Here is a 19,508-nt window from a genome sequence, read left to right on the forward strand (position 1 = left end):
TTCGTAATAATAATTATAATATTATGTATACGTACAAATGAACATACCAACAAACATAGGAATAAAATAAACTAAACAAAAGCTTATTTACCTAAAAAAAAACATAAAATAATGAACATTTAAAATCACAAATGAATGAATGACCTCTTTAAATTATATGAAGCTTTATAAGAAAAATTAAAATTAGCTATAATAACTTTTACTAAAAAGTAAAAATAATAAATAAATTAATTGTTATCCCCTTCATTATAATTTTTTTCTATTTCCTGCCACCAATTTTTCTCACAAAATGCAGTCAGTCGTTCGTCAAAGTTTAAAAAAAATAAATAAATAGCAACAATATATAAAAAAACAAATTTAAACAAACGTATGAAGAGCAGCCAGTGCGCAGCAACCGACGACAGACAGACGACAGACAGCAAGCATCAGCAAGCAAGCAGCATGCATGCATACTGGGGTTTTTAATAAAAACTCACTCGGTGTAGAATTATTGTAATCCATACCAGGCGCACAAAGCTCCATAGTAGGGTGTTAACATTAAATATAAAATGAACACAACAATTTGGCACACACATCCATTAGTACAAGTATGTAGGTTCGTTTGTGTGGTACACATTAATTCACCTTATCTGTTTGTTTATAGGTGTGTATACGAGTATTTTGTTTTCATTTTATTGTTCCCCTTTATATGACTCAATTGTAGAGACATTTTTGTTGTTATTATTATCATAATTCGTCTGTCTCTTCGTTGTGTTTGAAAAGCTTCGTTTGTTTTGGTTTTGTGTTTTGTTTGTTTATTGCTTTTTGTTTTGCTTTGTTCGTTAAACATAATTAGAGGGAGGTATTTAATTTTTGATTAATTACAAACCTTTTGGCATACTTGCAGTGATTTATCTTTAAATTTTGACCATCGTTTCCATGAGTTCTTTAAGAACATCTTCCAGCCATGGTTGTCAGATAAAATGTTTACAAAATCATTAAACCTTGAAATAAAAAGTAGTCATTATTGTGGTATTAACAAAACAATGAAAATTTAGGTTTAATTTTTACAAAAATTGTCTGACCCTTTGTAGTGACTCAGTATAACAGCAGTGTTGGATAGCCCTTGTTTTTATACCCTACACCACCATAGTGGGGAGCGTATAATGCGTTTGTGCAGATGTTTGTAACGCCCAAAAATATTATTCTAGCTCCCACCTTAAAGTATACCGATCGACTTATAATCACTTTCTGAGTAGATTAAACGATGCCCGTCAGTCTGGCTGGTTGTCTGTCCATGTAAACCTTGTGCATAAAGTACAGGTCGCAATTTTAAGATATTTCGATAAAATTTGGTACTTATAATATGTTTGGCCCAAGGACCAAGCCTATTAAAACTGGCTGAAATCCGTCCATTATTTCACATACAAATGTAAAGTGGACTTTATAGGTCATAAATGTTTAATTTATATATGTACCTATACAAATTTCGCTCCAAATAAGTTTTATATATACAAAATTCATGTCACCAAGTTTTGTTACTATCACTTTAACATGCATAAATCTCTTAAAAATGTTGATACACACAAAATTCAACATAAATGACTTTCATATAGACATAAATCACACCTAATTTCATGGTGATCGGTCCATAATTGATCATAACTCCCATATATCTCACGAATATCACTCACGAATATAAATTATTGATATTTTTAAAAGTAAAATGTTTTTGCTCATTTACTTAGTGTAGGGTATTATATGGTCGGGCTTGACAGACCATACTTTCTTACTTGTTTATTACTGCTTTACACAGCAAAACAATTAAAGGTCAAGCGTTCCAATTGAAATATTTTGTCATTCTGACAAAGCATCCTTCGTGGTATAATTTTAAGTCTGTATTTTGGGATCCATAATTGCCAATATGTTTTCTATGGGATTGAGATCGGGCGATTGGGCAATCCACTTCAAACCGCTTATAACCACTCGGTTACAACCCTATAGGTGTGTTTAGGATTATCTTCATAGGAACATAATTTTGCTCAGCATTTGTATTTAAATCTGTATCTAATTCTAGTCATAGTAACTCTTTTTTATGATATAAATGGGACCGATACCATGCCCTGTAAAACAGCCTACACCATAATTTGCCAAAGCCAAACTTGGGGTCAAGTCTCTTTCCCTTCGGTCATCTTACAAATGTACTCCAATCACTGCCTGTTAAATTGTATTTCGATTAATTCGAAAAGAGAACAGTATTTCATTTCTATATCGACGAGTTTAAATGTTCTTTGGCAAGAAGTACGGTCTGTATTAGAGATAAGAATTTTTTCCAACCTCTTCATTCAAAATTGGTTTTAACAGGTATGCAGCATGTGGTCGAGGGTTGTCATGATAGATTATTACGGTTTCATGTCTATGAGTTTTTCGTCCAATGCTCGCTTCAAACGAATCAGTAGCGTACGGTACAGGTTTCCTTTGATGGTCTGGCCAGATTTCCGCAACTCGTAATATATAGGACCCTTTTGGTCCCACCAAATACAAAATCTCAAATTCTTGGTCTTCAAACTTTTTTGGCTGGCCTGGGCGATTTTTTTCTTCCGTGTCAAAATCCCCTCTTCCGAACCGCACAAACCATCTGCCATGCACAGTGTGGCAGAATCAAAATTTTTTGGAATAAAATTTTACGTGGGCGTTTTCGAGTTTAAGTTATTAAAATGGGCCCTAGAAATGCTCCAGCGGCTCAATTTTTTTTTAAAAAATTTGCTACTTTAAACCTTCGTACTTCAAAACTATTGAACTTTTTCATATTTTAGTATAAAATATGACAAAGTCGAACCATTGACTTATTGTTGAATAAAATATTAAGAATATTTATACAAAAGTGTAATATTTTTGAAGGACGCAGGTTTAAAATGGCATATTTTTGAATTTAATAGATACATATTGACTTAATTTTTTTTTGTTGTAAGTCCAAAAATTAGTTAAAAATAGTTTGGAATAAATGTGCATCAAATTGTTCCTAATATTTGCAATCATATTAAAATTTTGATACAAATTTTAGTTTTAGAAACCCAATAAATATGTAATAAAATCTTTATTTATTAACGTTTTTTTTTTTAAATTTGTCATTCTAAATAACAAAGTGTAAAAAAAAACTTGTCAAAAGGTCAAAGGGGATCCCGCAATTCCTAAAAATTGGAGCGAAAATCCCAAAAATGGTATTTTTATAATTTTGCCGATAGAATCCAATAACTCCAAGGTTTCCAAGGCTGCTTTCCGTTTTCTGATCCTAGCTTTAGAATTTTAGAAAGTTGAAATTTTGATAAAAAAATAGGTCAAATTTCGAGGGGCGTAGGGGCGACATATTCGAAAAATATGGCATATTTTTTATATAAACATGTTCTCCGTAAAGATAACTTACAAAAAAACATATACTAATTAATATATGTATGTTCTTATAGAAAAAAAGGTTTAAGTCACCTTTTAGCCCAAAAAACAGCTAAAATCTACATTTTTTTGAGTTTTAAATTGAAAATCGTTTATTTTTGGATCCATAATGGATATTGGTCTAGAGTATAGAATCTTTTGTATATTTTTGGTAATTTAGTTTTCGAAGCAAAAAAAAAAAAACATTGTTTACACTATAATGTTCAATAACTATAACATATAAGTTATTAAAAACAAAAACCGCGTTCATAATTTTAAAGTCATAATTTGAAAATAATTAAAAACAAAAGCAAATTGAATAATGAAAAAATATTTTCATTCTATATATCTATAACTCGTGTTTTTTTTAAGTCGAAATTTGTTGGCTAAATAAAAAATAAAATACATATGATCGAAATAAACGAAAATCTGGGAATACAAAAAAAAAATCACGAGTAAGGGCCTTTCTATATTAAGTTAACGATATTAGGATTAGATTTAAATTAACAAATAAATATTTTATAATATGGAGCTTTTTCAAGGATCGGTGCTTTGCATTTTTAGAACTTTTTTTCAGCTCATTTTAATAGTGTATGGTGGCCTTTAATTTCAAATATTCAGTATTCAAGTATTCGTAACGTATACAACAATAGTAAGCAGAAAATGCATTTCTTTAAATTTTTTTCTTTTGCACAAAAATGCAACCAAGTGCAATTTTATTTTAAAAATCTATTTTTAAATTTGACAGTTTTTGTACAGCTGTTTTCAATACTACAGCTAAAAGAAATACTTATACTGCACAAGAGATTGCTGCAATAACATGTAAGTAAAATAAAAATATAATTTTTCATTAATTTCCATTTGAAGAAAAATAAAGAAACTTTTTTATAAAAATAAATTACATTTTAGTTCTAAAATTTTACATTTCGCTATTTTAAAATATTATATCAGATATATTTCGTAACTAAATTTGTATTTTATTTCAGAATTGCATAATCGCATAAAGACACTTTATTGATTGTTGAAAAATGGCTTTACCCGAAGCACTAGAAAAAAATATGAAATTATTTCAGGTGAACTAAATGAAGTGACAAGTTTAAAATCGTAAATGATATTTATTTTATTTTCAGGCCAAAAGCGATTTGCCTGTTTTCCTAAAAGGTGGTCCAGCTGACAAGGCCTTGTTTGGTTTGACTATGGGTCTATGTGTTATCGGTCTTATGAGCATTGTGCACATGACTTATACCTTGGGTTTCAAAAAGAAGTCGGGTTAATTATTTTTAATATTCAAGCTGATATGTATGTAATCAATAAAGTGGAAAAATAGTTATAATTTATGTGGTTTTTTATTTAAAATTCAATAATTAACTTTAAAAAATTTTAAACTTGGCAGCACCTATGTAGGTTTAGAAATCCACTACCTTGCCATTTATGGCAACGCCACAAATGTTTACTTTGTTTTTACTCTCAATAGATATGGCAACTCACTGCTTAAATTGTGAATCATTTGAGGTATTTGCTATTGTGAATAATCATAATAAAATATTTTCCTCTGATATATTCTTTTTGTTTGTTGATAAACTTTTTGTGTTTTTTGTTTAATAAATTTGCTTATTAAAGTAATCAGAATTTTTGAAAAAACTAGCAAAATGAGAACTGTTATATGCAAACTTAATAAATGTTAAATAATTTTCAATAAACAAGCTATTGTAAAACAAAAACAACAAATTGTGCCCAATTAGAAAAAAAATCCCAGGATCCTAAAGAAAGAAAAGAAAATTTATTATCTTGCAACGCTAAGAGTAGAATTATGGAACCGAATGATGAAGTAGTGGAACGTCAGAAACTGGTAGATGTAGAAACAGAAGAAGATGTCACAAATAGTGCCCCCAAATCAGCACCAACTCCTGCCTCACCCATGGCCGTGCCCAAAATTAATGTAAGTTTAAGTCGTATGTAAATTGTATTGAATGAATGAACTTTGTATGTCTTATCTCCAATAAGACACACACATGTATGTATTTACTTACTATTCAGCCATTATTTATATCAATATTCATTGTTTTGTTTTCTTTTCTATAATAAGATTAAGAGTATTTCTAGTGGCGAAACTACTCGCAGCCGTAACTCTGCATCATGTTCTATAGAACGTACTACCACAACTTCCGAAAAAATAGGTGGTCAATCATCTGCCAAAGTTACATACGTAAATGAACGACGTCCCCGGCCACATTTGCATGGCACCAATGATGAGCGTTTTGAATTCAAGTCCAGACCTCGAAAGTTATTAAAAGGTATGAAATCGATATTTACATATATCTTATCAGTCAAAAAATAACATCATTTAAGGCTTCCTTCTGCCTCCCTTAACTTCTCTGTGTAGTTAATTAAAAGGGAGACCGGTGGTAAAAGGGAGGATTTGTTAATGGTGTTGATTTGCTTTACTATCTATATATATTATACGTAAATGTTTCATTACAGTCGCTGAGGGCGTGTCTGGTGTTCGTTCATGATATTATATATTCATAGTTAATTCTTTGTATCAGTTGTAGGATTAAATAAGTGATTTATAAAAAATGTCATTGCATTATTGTTTTGTCGTTTTGTGTTTTACATTGATTTTTTTATGTTCATTTTTTTCGTTCAACATTTGTATACATGTCGCTCATTTATTAATTTTTGTTGATAAATCTTAATCATAATTTAGAAAATTACACAAATCCTATTGCGCTTTGCATCAATTTATGCGTATTTTTAGTTAGATTCTGTATATTGACTACCGGAACTCTTTCTTATAATGTCTGTAACTCCGACTAGTACAGAAACAAAGTATAGGACTTAATATTCGTTAAAAAGGTCAAATCAAATTTAAATCACAATCAGCCCAATTATGAATAAAAATTCCCCGGGAGTTTTTCCCCTTTGCTCATTTTTCCTATTCAAATTCAATGACAAAAAATCTCCCGGGGAACAAACTCCCTCGGAATTTTTTATACATAATTGGGCTGAATAAATAGAAAGAATCGAAGAAGCCAATATTGGTTCACCATATAAAAACTATAGTTCTTTTCATATTCAACTTTAAATATGATTTTGAATGAAGTCTAAAACTCAAAACCCGAAAATAATATTATTGTGATACTCACCATTACATTCCTGTTATGTATTCAGCTTTTTGTATATTAATTTATATGCAATTTATGTACATTTATGTGATGAAAGTCGATCGATTTCAAAACGAAAAGGTATGATGAATTTCGATTGATTTCAAGAATAGTTTTTTACCCAATGCCTTATTCTTTTCCAGGAAAATTTAATCCAAGTGACAAATATCTAATATTTTTTAAATGAATTTAGGCAAGAAGTATTATTAAAATTAATTCAATAATATTATTAAATTAATTTTTAAACAATGCCCAAAATGAAAATAGTAAATACATCACATTCGCATCTCTTCTGTAAATCGAGTAACTTTCAAAAACAAATAATTGATTGTTCTGTAAATCAAATTCGAGTAAAGATTTCGTTTTTAAACGAATTTTCATATTTCTGTTCTAAAAACTTTTTGTACTAAAATCTTAATTTGGTACAAAAACTTTGTTTAGTTCTAAATATTTTGTTTTGTACAAATTTTGTCTTCTATTAAAAATTTAGTTTTTTTTAATATACAGCCTACCTACGAAAGCCTTAAAGTCGATTTTAAGTCCATAAAGTTGACTATTATTTTAAATTTCGTACCATAAAACAAACTTTAAATACAGTTTAAAATGTTGTTTTATTATTTAAAAAAAGCTTTTTGTTTTGAACTTTTATGTATATTTTGTTTTTTTAATTTTTTAAATTTCTTTTTATTATTTACATTCATTGAAAAATATATGTTGAATATATATGTTGGAAAAAGTTTTGAAGCTTTTTTCAAGAGTTCTATTTTAAAATAAAGTCGATTTTAACAAAAATTAACTTTAAATTTTCTTTCTGTTAGTTTTTTAATAAAAATTTATTTTATTATTAAAAACTTCGTTTTGTACTAAACATTTTGTTTAGTACTAAAAATATGGTTTTGTACTAAAAATTTAGATTTGTACTAAAATCTTAATTTTATACTGAAAATTTAATTTTGTACTAAAAACTACGTTTTGTAGTAAATACTACGTTTTGTAGTAAATACTACGTTTTGTACTAAAAACCACGTTTTGTACTAAAAACCACGTTTTGTACTAAAAACCACGTCTTGTACTAAAAATAAAATTTTGTACTAAAAACTAGGTTTTGTACTAAAAACTAAGTTTTTTACTAAAAACTATGTTTTGTACTAAAAACTAAGTTTTGTACTAAAAATTACATTTTGTACTAAAACCTTCTTTTTGTACTAAAAACAACGTTTTGTTTTGAAAACTTGTACTTAAATTGTACTAAAATGTTTCTTCGGTATTAAAAATTTTGTTTTGTACTTATATATTTTAAAAACATCGTTTTGAACAAGAAAATTTTTGTACTAAAAACTGTATTTTGTACTAAATACTATGTATTGTACTAAAAATTACGTTTTGTTTCAAAAACTTGTACTAAAAACATCGTTTTGTACAAGAAACTAAGTTTTGTACTGAAAACTGTGTTTTGTATTAAAAAACTTCGTGATGTACTAAAAACATATGTAGTTTTTCCAAAAACTTTGTTTTGTACTTAAAACTTTGAATTGGAAGGTCATTAAGGGCACAGACCGGATTTCGTATCCAATGCTTTCTTTATATTTTCGCAGATCAACAATTAATTTCAACATTTTTCGAATACGTTCGATGTTCTTCGAAAAATACTTGAAAACCTTTCAAAAGTTAATCGTTTTTTCATATTTCTGCAGAAATTTCTGTCACAAAAATCGTTGTGTGTCATTTAGTATAGACATTTGTATGTAAATCTTGTGATACTTCCGGATTTATAAAAAAAAACTGGCAACAATTTGGTTCCAAAAAATATTTAAGTATTAGATTTAGCAAGTTTATATTTTTTGATTCTAATTTCAAAAACAAATCTGAAGGACTAATTTAGTTAAATATTTTATTGAATCAATCGACAAAACACATACTTAAATCTTAAAGCGTAAGTAGCAATCTTCGTATAACAATAAAAAAATTGTATTTTCATTTAATTAGAAAAAATATAAAAGTCAGTATTATTTTAACGGTTGCAAGGTTTACGCACTTGTTGGTGTCTTTCATAACCTGTGTACAAGTCCTTATGTCATATTGTCAAAATTCATATTTACTCATTAAAAAGTACAAAACATTTAACATGTCTAACTAAAGTCAGGAATCAGCCATGTAGAAAAAGTAGAAACAAATAAAATCACTTGAAAAATATCACCCACCACTAAAAAAAGAAATTAAAAATGAATTCATGCATACAATCCCTTCCTTCCAAAAGTAAAAACAAAAAATCCTTATAACTGCTCCCCTCATAAGCATAACTGCTATCGTGTGGCTACAAGACGCCAAAAAAAAACGTAGTAGTCAGTCGATATTTTGGAGCCATACACAAAGGATTGGATTTCACATTCACAGCAACAGCAAAATATACTTCAAAAATAACTACATTTTTGTAAATTTGTATAATTTTTATTTCTTACTACTATATATAATTATTTTTTATTGAAACCTTACTTTTTTTAGTTTTTTAAATTATTTTTGTGTTTTTAATATTTTTTATTTCTTTATTTTATTTTTATTTCTTTAACAATTTGTTTGTGTACTACCTACTACCTACTCCATCAAACAATTTCATGCAAATAATCGAAAAAATAATCTCATCATAAACAATTGCAACATCAACAACAACAACTATTAAATACAAATAAACTCAAAAATAATACGGCTGATATATTAATTATGCCTAAATACCATGAAGATATCGATGATGATGATAGCATTAATGACATAACGGAATTGAGTAGCGAAACCCTAAGTGATGAGACTAGCATAAACAGCAACATTATAAATAATAACAATAATAATAATAGTAACAACAACTACAACAACAACGGCAATGGCAATAATAAAAATAATAATAATAATACTTTAAATAAACTACATCATACTACAAGTACTAGTAGTTTAAATCAACCATCACCGACGACTACAACTACCGTTGCTGCCCTTACCTCTCCTGCTGCCACTAGCAACACTCTCAGTTCTAGTAGTGCCAGTGGTGTTGCTGCCGGCAGTAATAATAGTAGTAGTAGTCATCATTATCATCATCACAATAGTAACATTAACAATCACAATGTAATTGATAATACGCCACTGATACAACGTCGCAAACCGAATGTTAATAACGCAGCCATCAGCGTTAGTGCTGGCTATCCGGGTCTAATATCATCAGCGAACATTGGCAGCCTCAGTGATAAATTTGATCAGCGCCCAATAAAACATCATTCTTTTGTCTCAGAAGTACCGGATGTGAAACATATGGAACGTGCACTCTTAGGACTATTGGATGATTTTCATTCAGGAAAACTGAAAGCATTTGGTGAGTTCGAATTATTTATATTGTGGTGCAAAAGTGAGAAAATGTTTATGTTTATACCCTTCACCATGAGTGGTAAGAGTATATATAAGTTTGTCATTCCCTTTGTATTTAACATAAATGCCAAATAACGTAACAACAAAAATACCAAAATCGAATGTTTGATAGATAATGATGAATAAGGTAAAAAATAATAAAAAAAGCTAAATTTTAATTTGTTTAATGATTAAATGAGAGAAATTAAGTTTATACTTTTAATTTTTCAATAGGTTTTTGCCCATTTTAGGTCACAATATATATTCTGAATCATAATAGCTAGAGGAGTCAATATAGTCATTTCCTTCTGTCCATCTGTATGTTGAAATCTACTTTCAGAAGCCTCAAAATAACTTACATACATCAATATATCCGCTATAGTCTCGGTTCATTTTACATTTGGGAAAATCGGCCCACAAATGGCTGAGATATAAGCAAAAATCCACGAATACCTCATTTTTTACCTATTTTTAATCTATATCTGGATTACTAAGTCATCAATATGGACAATATGGATATCAAATGTAGACATTTCAAGGATCTTTCCAACGACAAAATCGGGAAAATATTTTTTAATCCGAGTTTTTTTTCAACAAAAACCAAATTTTTAAACATCGACTCACTTTTGCACCACAATTAAAAAATTAATAAACAATTATCTATTTACAATAAATTTCTTTGACCAAAACTTTCGTTTAGGTTCCGGCTGTACCATGGATCAAATGACTAAAATACGCGAACAACAAGAAAGTCTTGCCAAATTGCATTTTGAATTGGCGGCAGCCGAAGAAGATTCTCTTGAGAATGGCAATGATTTCAATGCTGCTAAAGCTCAAGAAAACATGCTACAGTTGATGCAACGTTTAGAGCAACTTTCGATTTCAATCGAACAATTACAAACTAGCCACACAGGACTCTGAGATTTGCTTCAAGCAACGTGTAACACAAGCAGCTCAGATATCAATGCTGATGCTGCTACTCCTTCAGCAACCACATCGGCTGAAGCTGCTACACGTTTGCTTTTATTATTGTTGTGATTTCATTTCTAAAACTTTAAACGTATATTAATCCAAAAAAAAAAAAAAAAAACTTATGGTTCTATAACTGTTCTATTTTTTATATATTATTTTCCACTCCATTACAGTGTTAATTAAGATATTTTTCTTCTTACTTTTCTCTAATGTAAAGTTTTACTTATTGTTTTTTTTTCGTTTTCGTTCATTCATTTTGTTACAACATCCTTTTCTGATTTTGACTTTTAATATTTGTATGTTTAATTACTTTTGTCTATTCATAAATACGTTAATGTTTAAGAATATTTAATACAAATAAAAAGACCTTTTTTATGGTAGTTTTGTAGTTGTCTTAAAATGTCTAATTATATAAGTGATTATTTAAAAAAAATGCGATTATTCTCCTTTTTTAAAATAAAAATTAATCAAGTTTAAAAAGAAAACAAAAATACTCTTAATATAGGCAAAAATTAATGGACTGTTGATGTACATTGGTAGTATTTAAAGCAGCCTTAACAAAGTAAGTAAGTAACCGTTTAGTCCGTTTTCCAGTATGCAGAAACGTACATCTGAATACACTCACATAATACTACTGCACGAATTACTTCAATTAGGCGTGACAGTGGGCGGAAATAAGCTATATATTATTAAAGCTAAGTTTCTGCTCGTTCGATCACCTCAGATTTGATTTCAAAATATGCACTAGTTTTCTAGCTATAGAGCTTTGAATGAAATAGTTATTTGTTTAGCTTACTATTGTTTTAGCTGGGAAACTAATTTAATTTAAGGAGTATATCTTCGACAGTGATACAAGTATGTTAATGTGGGGTAATAGAGGGTAAGAAGAGGAATAAATCTGATAACCAAACACTTTAATAACTTCATAATTGAAGAAACTGTAAGCGTTCGAATCATAAATATATAATTTTCAACAAGCAGGCGTGGCAGTGGGCAGGAATGACCAACATTACTTTAAAGCTGAGATCCTATCTAATCGAATGCCACAACTTTTGTTTCAATATCTTTACTAGTTTCCGAGTTATAAAGCTTTTAAAATAATAATTATTGAAAAAACACCTACTACTGAATTATGTTCACCTGGTGTTTCCAAAAAATTTGCGCCAATTTAAAACAAGATTTTAGTGCGAAAACAGACTATTTTGATAAAAAGCGGATATCTCCTACAAATGTAGGAGAATTTCGATGAAACTTGGTAGGATTATAGAAACAATTATGGCCATTAATTCTGGAAATCAAAAAGCTTGTTTGATCTTTTGCTTACAAATTTGTAAGCGTTTTAACTATTGTTTTGCCGTTTGCTTTGAGTAGGCGTGGCAGTGGGCGGATGCGTGCCACATATAATTAAAGCTGCGATTCTGCTCAATCGATCACCATAGGTTTGATTTAAAAATATGCACTAGTTTCCAAGCTATAAAGCTTTGAATCAAATAGTTATTTGTTTAGCTTACTGTTGTTTTAGCTAGGAAACTGTTTTGGTTTAAGTAGAATATCTCCGCCAGGGATACAAGTATTTTAATGAAACTTAGTAGGGCACTAGAGGTTAAGAAGAGGAGTAAATCTGATAACCAAACATTTTAATATCTTCATAATTGAAGAAACTGTAAGCGTTCGAATCATAAATATGTAACTTTCAACAAGTAGGCGTGGCAGTGGGCGGGAATGACCAACATTACTTTAAAGCTGAGATCCTACCCAATTGAATGCCTCAACTTTTGTTTCAATATCTTTACTAGTTTCCGAGTTATAAAGCTTTGAAAATAATAATTATTGAAAAAAACACCTACTACTGAATTATGTTCACCTGGTGTTTCCAAAAAATTTTCAGCAATTTTAAACAAGATTTTTTTGTGGAACCGGAGTATTTTAATAAAAAGTGAGATATCTCCTACAAACGTAGGAGAATTTCGATTAAACTTGGTAGGATTATAGAAGACATAAAGGAGAATAATTACGGAAATCAAAAAGCTTGTTTGATCTTCAGCTTACAAATTTATAAGCGTTTTAACTATTGTTTTATGATTTGCTTTGAGTAGCCGTGGCAGTGGGCGGATATGTGCCACATATTATAAAAGCTGAGATTCTGCTCGATCGATCACCACAAGTTTTATTTAAAAATATGCTGTAGTTTCTAAGCTATATCCGCGTGGCAGTGGGCGGATATGTGCCACATATTATAAAAGCTGAGATTCTGCTCGATCGATCACCACAAGTTTTATTTAAAAATATGCAGTAGTTTCTAAGCTATAGAGCTTTGAATGAACTAGTTTTTTGTTTAGCTTACTGTTGTTTTAGCTTGGAAACTATTTTGATTTAAGAAGAATATCTCCGCAAGGGATAGAAGTATTGTAATGAAACTTTGTGGAGTAATAGAGAGTAATATGAGGAATAAATCTGATAACGAAAAATTGTTATAAATTTAAAATTGAAGTAATTGTAAGCGTTGGAAACATGAATATGTAATTTTCTGCAAGTAGGCGTGGCAGTGGGCGGGATTGACCAACTCTGTATTAAAGCTGAGGTCTTACCCAATTGAATGCCGCAACTTTTGTTTCAATATCTTTACTAGTTTCCGAGTTATAAAGCTTTGAAAATAATAATTATTGAAAAAGCACCTACTACTGAATTATGTTCACCTGGTGTTTCCAAAAAATTTTCAGCAATTTTAATTTAAACAAGATTTTTTTGTGGAATCGGAGTATTTTGATAAAAAGTGAGATATCTCCTACAAACGTAGGAGAATTTCGATGAAACTTGGTAGGATTATAGAAGACATAAAGGAGAATAATTACGGAAATCAAAAAGCTTGTTTGATTTTCAGCTTACAAATTTATAAGCGTTTTAACTATTGTTTTATGATTTGCTTTGAGTAGCCGTGGCAGTGGGCGGATATGTGCCACATATTACAAAAGCTGAGATTCTGCTCGATCGATCACCACAAGTTTGATTTAAAAATATGCAGTAGTTTCTAAGCTATAGAGCTTTGAATGAACTAGTTTTTTGTTTAGCTTACTGTTGTTTTAGCTTGGAAACTATTTTGATTTAAGAAGAATATCTCCGCAAGGGATAGAAGTATTGTAATGAAACTTTGTGGAGTAATAGACAGTAATATGAGGAATAAATCTGATAACGAAAAATTGTTATAAATTTAAAATTGAAGTAATTGTAAGCGTTGGAAACATGAATATGTAATTTTCTGCAAGTAGGCGTGGCAGTGGGCGGGATTGACCAACTCTGTATTAAAGCTGAGGTCTTACCCAATTGAATGCCGCAACTTTTGTTTCAATATCTTTACTAGTTTCCGAGTTATAAAGCTTTGAAAATAATAATTATTGAAAAAAACACCTACTACTGAATTATGTTCACCTGGTGTTTCCAAAAAATTTTCAGCAATTTTAAACAAGATTTTTTTGTGGAATCGGAGTATTTTGATAAAAAGTGAGATATCTCCTACAAACGTAGGAGAATTTCGATGAAACTTGGTAGGATTATAGAAGACATAAAGGAGAATAATTACGGAAATCAAAAAGCTTGTTTGATCTTCAGCTTACAAATTTATAAGCGTTTTAACTATTGTTTTATGATTTGCTTTGAGTAGGCGTGGCAGTGGGCGGATATGTGCCACATATTATAAAAGCTGAGATTCTGCTCGATCGATCACCACAAGTTTGATTTAAAAATATGCAGTAGTTTCTAAGCTATAGAGCTTTGAATGAACTAGTTTTTTGTTTAGCTTACTGTTGTTTTAGCTTGGTTACTATTTTGATTTAAGAAGAATATCTCCGCAAGGGATAGAAGTATTGTAATGAAACTTTGTGGGGTAATAGAGAGTAATATGAGGAATAAATCCGATAACGAAAAATTGTTATAAATTTAAAATTGAAGTAATTGTAAGCGTTGGAAACATGAATATGTAATTTTCTGCAAGTAGGCGTGGCAGTGGGCGGGATTGACCAACTCTGTATTAAAGCTGAGGTCTTACCCAATTGAATGCCGCAACTTTTGTTTCAATATCTTTACTAGTTTCCGAGTTATAAAGCTTTGAAAATAATAATTATTGAAAAAACACCTACTACTGAATTATGTTCACCTGGTGTTTCCAAAAAATTTTCAGCAATTTTAAACAAGATTTTTTTGTGGAATCAGAGTATTTTGATAAAAAGTGGGATATCTCCTACAAACGTAGGAGAATTTCGATGAAACTTGGTAGGATTATAGAAGACATAAAGGAAAATAATTACGGAAATCAAAAAACTTGTTTGATCTTCAGCTTACAAATTTATAAGCGTTTTAACTATTGTTTTACGATTTGCTTTGAGTAGGCGTGGCAGTGGGCGGATATGTGCCACATATTATAAAAGCTGAGATTCTGCTCGATCGATCACCACAAGTTTTATTTAAAAATATGCTGTAGTTTCTAAGCTATAGAGCTTTGAATGAACTAGTTTTTTGTTTAGCTTACTATTGTTTTAGCTTGGAAACTATTTTGATTTAAGAAGAATATCTCCGCAAGGGATAGAAGTATTGTAATGAAACTTTGTGGGGTAATAGAGAGTAATATGAGGAATAAATCTGATAACGAAAAATTGTTATAAATTTGCAATTGAAGTAGTTGTAAGCGTTGGAAACATGAATATGTAATTTTCTGCAAGTAGGCGTGGCAGTGGGCGGGATTGACCAACTCTGTATTAAAGCTGAGGTCTTACCCAATTGAATGCCGCAACTTTTGTTTCAATATCTTTACTAGTTTCCGAGTTATAAAGCTTTGAAAATAATAATTATTGAAAAAACACCTACTACTGAATTATGCTCACCTGGTGTTTCCAAAAAATTTGCGCCAATTTTGATTATGTTTTATTGTGGAATCAGACTATTTTGATAAAAAGTGGGATATCTCCTATAAACGTAGGAGAATTTCGATGAAACTTGGTAGGATTATAGAAGACATAAAGGAGAATAATTACGGAAATCAAAAAGCTTGTTTGATCTTCAGCTTACAAATTTATAAGCGTTTTAACTATTGTTTTACGATTTGCTTTGAGTAGGCGTGGCATTGGGCGGATATGTGCCTCATATTACAAAAGCTGAGATTCTGCTCGATCGATCACCACAAGTTTGATTTAAAAATATGCAGTAGTTTCTAAGCTATAGAGCTTTGAATGAACTAGTTTTTTGTTTAGCTTACTGTTGTTTTAGCTTGGAAACTATTTTGATTTAAGAAGAATATCTCCGCAAGGGATAGAAGTATTGTAATGAAACTTTGTGGGGTAATAGAGAGTAATATGAGGAATAAATCTGATAACGAAAAATTGTTATAAATTTACAATTGAAGTAATTGTAAGCGTTGGAAACATGAATATGTAATTTTCTGCAAGTAGGCGTGGCAGTGGGCGGGATTGACCAACTCTGTATTAAAGCTGAGGTCTTACCCAATTGAATGCCGCAACTTTTGTTTCAATATCTTTACTAGTTTCCGAGTTATAAAGCTTTGAAAATAATAATTATTGAAAAAACACCTACTACTGAATTATGTTCACCTGGTGAATCCAAAAAATTTTCAGCAATTTTAAACAAGATTTTTTTGTGGAATCAGAGTATTTTGATAAAAAGTGGAATATCTCCTACAAACGTAGGAGAATTTCGATGAAACTTGGTAGGATTATAGAAGACATAATGGAGAATAATAACGGAAATCAAAAAGCTTGTTTGATCTTTAGCTTATAAATTTGTAAGCGTTATAACTATTGTATTACAGTTTTCTTTTAGTAGGCGTGGCAGTGGGCGGATATATACCACATATTATTAAAGCTGAGATCCTGCTCGATCGATTGCCACAGGTTTGATTTAAAAATATGCACTAGTTTATTTAGCTTAGCTATTAAGCTTGGAATGAAGGGAGGGCGATGACCTAAACTGATTTTAAGCGGAGATCTTGGTCAGTTGCACTTACCGAACTTTTGTTGGTTTAAATAAAAGCAAAATGTATTTTATTTATAATATTTCCATATTAATTTATTCATCATATATTGTTCATATATATATATATTTGTTGGTTTTTTTATTATTGTTTTTGTATTGAAATAAATGTTTAATATATGTATAATTGTAATTTATTTTATTGTTGTTACATCGTTTTTGTTTTAATATATTTATTTATATTTAATTCGCGTAATGTCATACGAAAATTATATATATATGTATGATGTATGTATATAATTTGTTGTATTTTCTTTATATATTTTTATGTTTTTCTTTTTGTTTTGAATAATGCACATAATATAATCATAATCGTAATAATAATAATAATAAACAAACATAAAAAAAGTTAAACAATTATAAGTTTTTTGTTTTAGTAAATATATAATATATAGATGTAGATGTATTTCTGTATGTATATAATTTTATAAAGTAGAGTTTAATAATGTTTTTTGAGTTTAATTAATTTCTCTTTATTATTATTATTTATTTTTTTATTAATAATTTTTGCTGTTTTGTTTTTTTTTGTTTATATAATTGTTTTACAAATACACCGCATACCACTAAATAATGCACATAAGTTCAATTGGTTTTAAATTTATTTAAATATTTAATAATAATAATCATAATATTTATTTATTTATATATTATATTTGTATATATATAATAATTCTAATTGATATAGCAAAAAAAGAAATTATATTTATTTTATTTATATAAGTTTGCTTGTTATAAAGAGAATATAATCAATATAATATAATATATAAATATAAACATATAACAAACAAAATTTAAAATTTTTTAGTTTTGCATATTTATTTTAAAGGATTTTTACTATAGTTTTTGTTTTTATTTTCTTCTGTTTTATTTTTTTTATTATATATATAAATATAAACATATTAACATTCTTTTTAATTACTTTGTATAGTTTTAGAGTTTGAAACATCAAAAATTTCTGTAGCATTTTATATATAAATATATTTTAAATTTCATTTTGTTTTTTTTTCTTTTTATATAAATTTTATTTATATTAATTTTGATTTTTTGTTTTATTTATTTTTCTTAAATTGTTTGTATTTTATTTATAAGTGTAGGAGAAAAAGGAGCAAAACAATGATTTAATTTTCTTTATTTTCTTGTTTTTATAATAAACTTGGTTTATATTGAATTATTTTATAGCTTTAGTTGTTTTTTTAGTTTATTTTAAGAGTGGCTGTTTTTTATTTTAAATAAAATTATTTGATTTTATGAAAAAAAAAATGTATATCAACAGTTTTACTTTACTTTTATATAAAAAACATAATTATATTCTTTATTTTTTAAATTATTGTTTAGCTTGAAGACTATTAAAGTAATATTTATATTATTTTTATAAAAATAATTTATAAAGACTGTATAATTGGTGAAACAAAAATTCAATCGAAGTCTCTTGTCAGTTTAATTGCACTTGGAAAGAGATTCGTAGTAAATTCATTATTGAATAAGTAAATCCTATTATTGAGATTATTTTATTAACATTGAAGACCCTTTAAATGCTGTTTCGGTATTCAATATATTGATACTTTCGTTTGACAGATCCCAAAAATTCAAGTAATTGAATTTTATTTGTATTACAATTTATGTCAATAGCATTCTCCAGTAAAAAGGAAACATAAATTCAAGCCACAAGTTTTTTGTTTGAAAAATATTTTAAATCTTTCTCAAATATTTTTCCATTTCAAAAAGTATATTTCAAAAAAAGGAAAATTACACTCTGATTTTTTACACTTTTAAAAAACAAGAAAAAAATCAAAAAAAAAGTTGTATTTTTTGCGATTGTAACTTGAACTCGCCAAAGAGGTATTCTGTAAATCGCAATACACTTGGCGATTTCAAATCTCAAGAGTACACTGAAGTGAAGTGATATATTTTAGAACAAACTTAAAAGAAACAATAAAATTATGAATTAAATATGTTTTCTTTTTATATAAAAAATTGGAAAATTCAGATTTCAAATCACAAGCAAAACAAGTGAGTTTCAGAACATGAAGAAACAATTTGCAACTCATATGCAATTGACAATCGTGCGAGTGTCAGAACATACCTGAATACGTTTTATACAACATTATAATTCAATTTTGTACTAATGTGGGATATTTTGTTTGTAACAAACACTGATTCGAAGGACCAATTTCTGTTATATTAATTGTACAGCCATCATAAATTATTTTTATAAATAATATAATTCCTACTAGATTATAAAAGGAATCTATATCATTAAAAAAGATAATATTTTAAGCCTTTAAAACAAAAAAAATAGTGAAAAATAATATATCAAGAGGGATTTGCTAAGTAATAAGTATGTAGTTTTAAAAATTGTATAAAAGTATACTAAAAAATATGTAAAAATAATAAAAACATAAATAAAATTATAAAATAAAAACCATTAACCATATAAAATACATAAAATTTGTATACTTTCAATCTTCATTTGTTATAAACACAAAAGTTTCAACAGTTTTAAGACCACAAAATCAATACAAATATTTAAGAATATAA

At 28.5% G+C, this 19,508-nt stretch overlaps 2 protein-coding genes across 3 annotated transcripts; both read left to right on the forward strand.

Annotated features, from left to right (window-relative positions):
* The first annotated feature begins 4,155 nt into the window (after positions 1-4,155).
* LOC135951812 (cytochrome c oxidase subunit 7A1, mitochondrial) lies at positions 4,156-4,741 on the forward strand. The gene is made up of 3 exons (XM_065501540.1): positions 4,156-4,230; positions 4,395-4,481; positions 4,539-4,741. Exons 2-3 carry the CDS (start codon positions 4,437-4,439, stop codon positions 4,680-4,682), a joined length of 189 nt encoding a protein of 62 aa, XP_065357612.1. The 5' UTR covers positions 4,156-4,230; positions 4,395-4,436; the 3' UTR covers positions 4,683-4,741.
* A 333-nt stretch (positions 4,742-5,074) lies between these two features.
* LOC135951021 (coiled-coil domain-containing protein 28B) lies at positions 5,075-11,425 on the forward strand. Of its 2 annotated transcripts, none has more exons than XM_065500571.1 (4): positions 5,075-5,347; positions 5,495-5,702; positions 9,310-9,930; positions 10,663-11,425. In XM_065500571.1, exons 1-4 carry the CDS (start codon positions 5,219-5,221, stop codon positions 10,881-10,883), a joined length of 1,179 nt encoding a protein of 392 aa, XP_065356643.1. In that variant the 5' UTR covers positions 5,075-5,218; the 3' UTR covers positions 10,884-11,425. The 2 variants fall into 2 exon arrangements, with proteins under 2 accessions (XP_065356643.1, XP_065356644.1); XM_065500572.1 differs by having other exon boundaries at positions 5,082-5,347; positions 9,850-9,930.
* Positions 11,426-19,508: the final 8,083 nt, after the last annotated feature.

This window comes from Calliphora vicina, chromosome 2 (assembly GCF_958450345.1).
Source record: "Calliphora vicina chromosome 2, idCalVici1.1, whole genome shotgun sequence".
Taxonomy (NCBI): Eukaryota; Metazoa; Arthropoda; class Insecta; order Diptera; family Calliphoridae; genus Calliphora; species Calliphora vicina.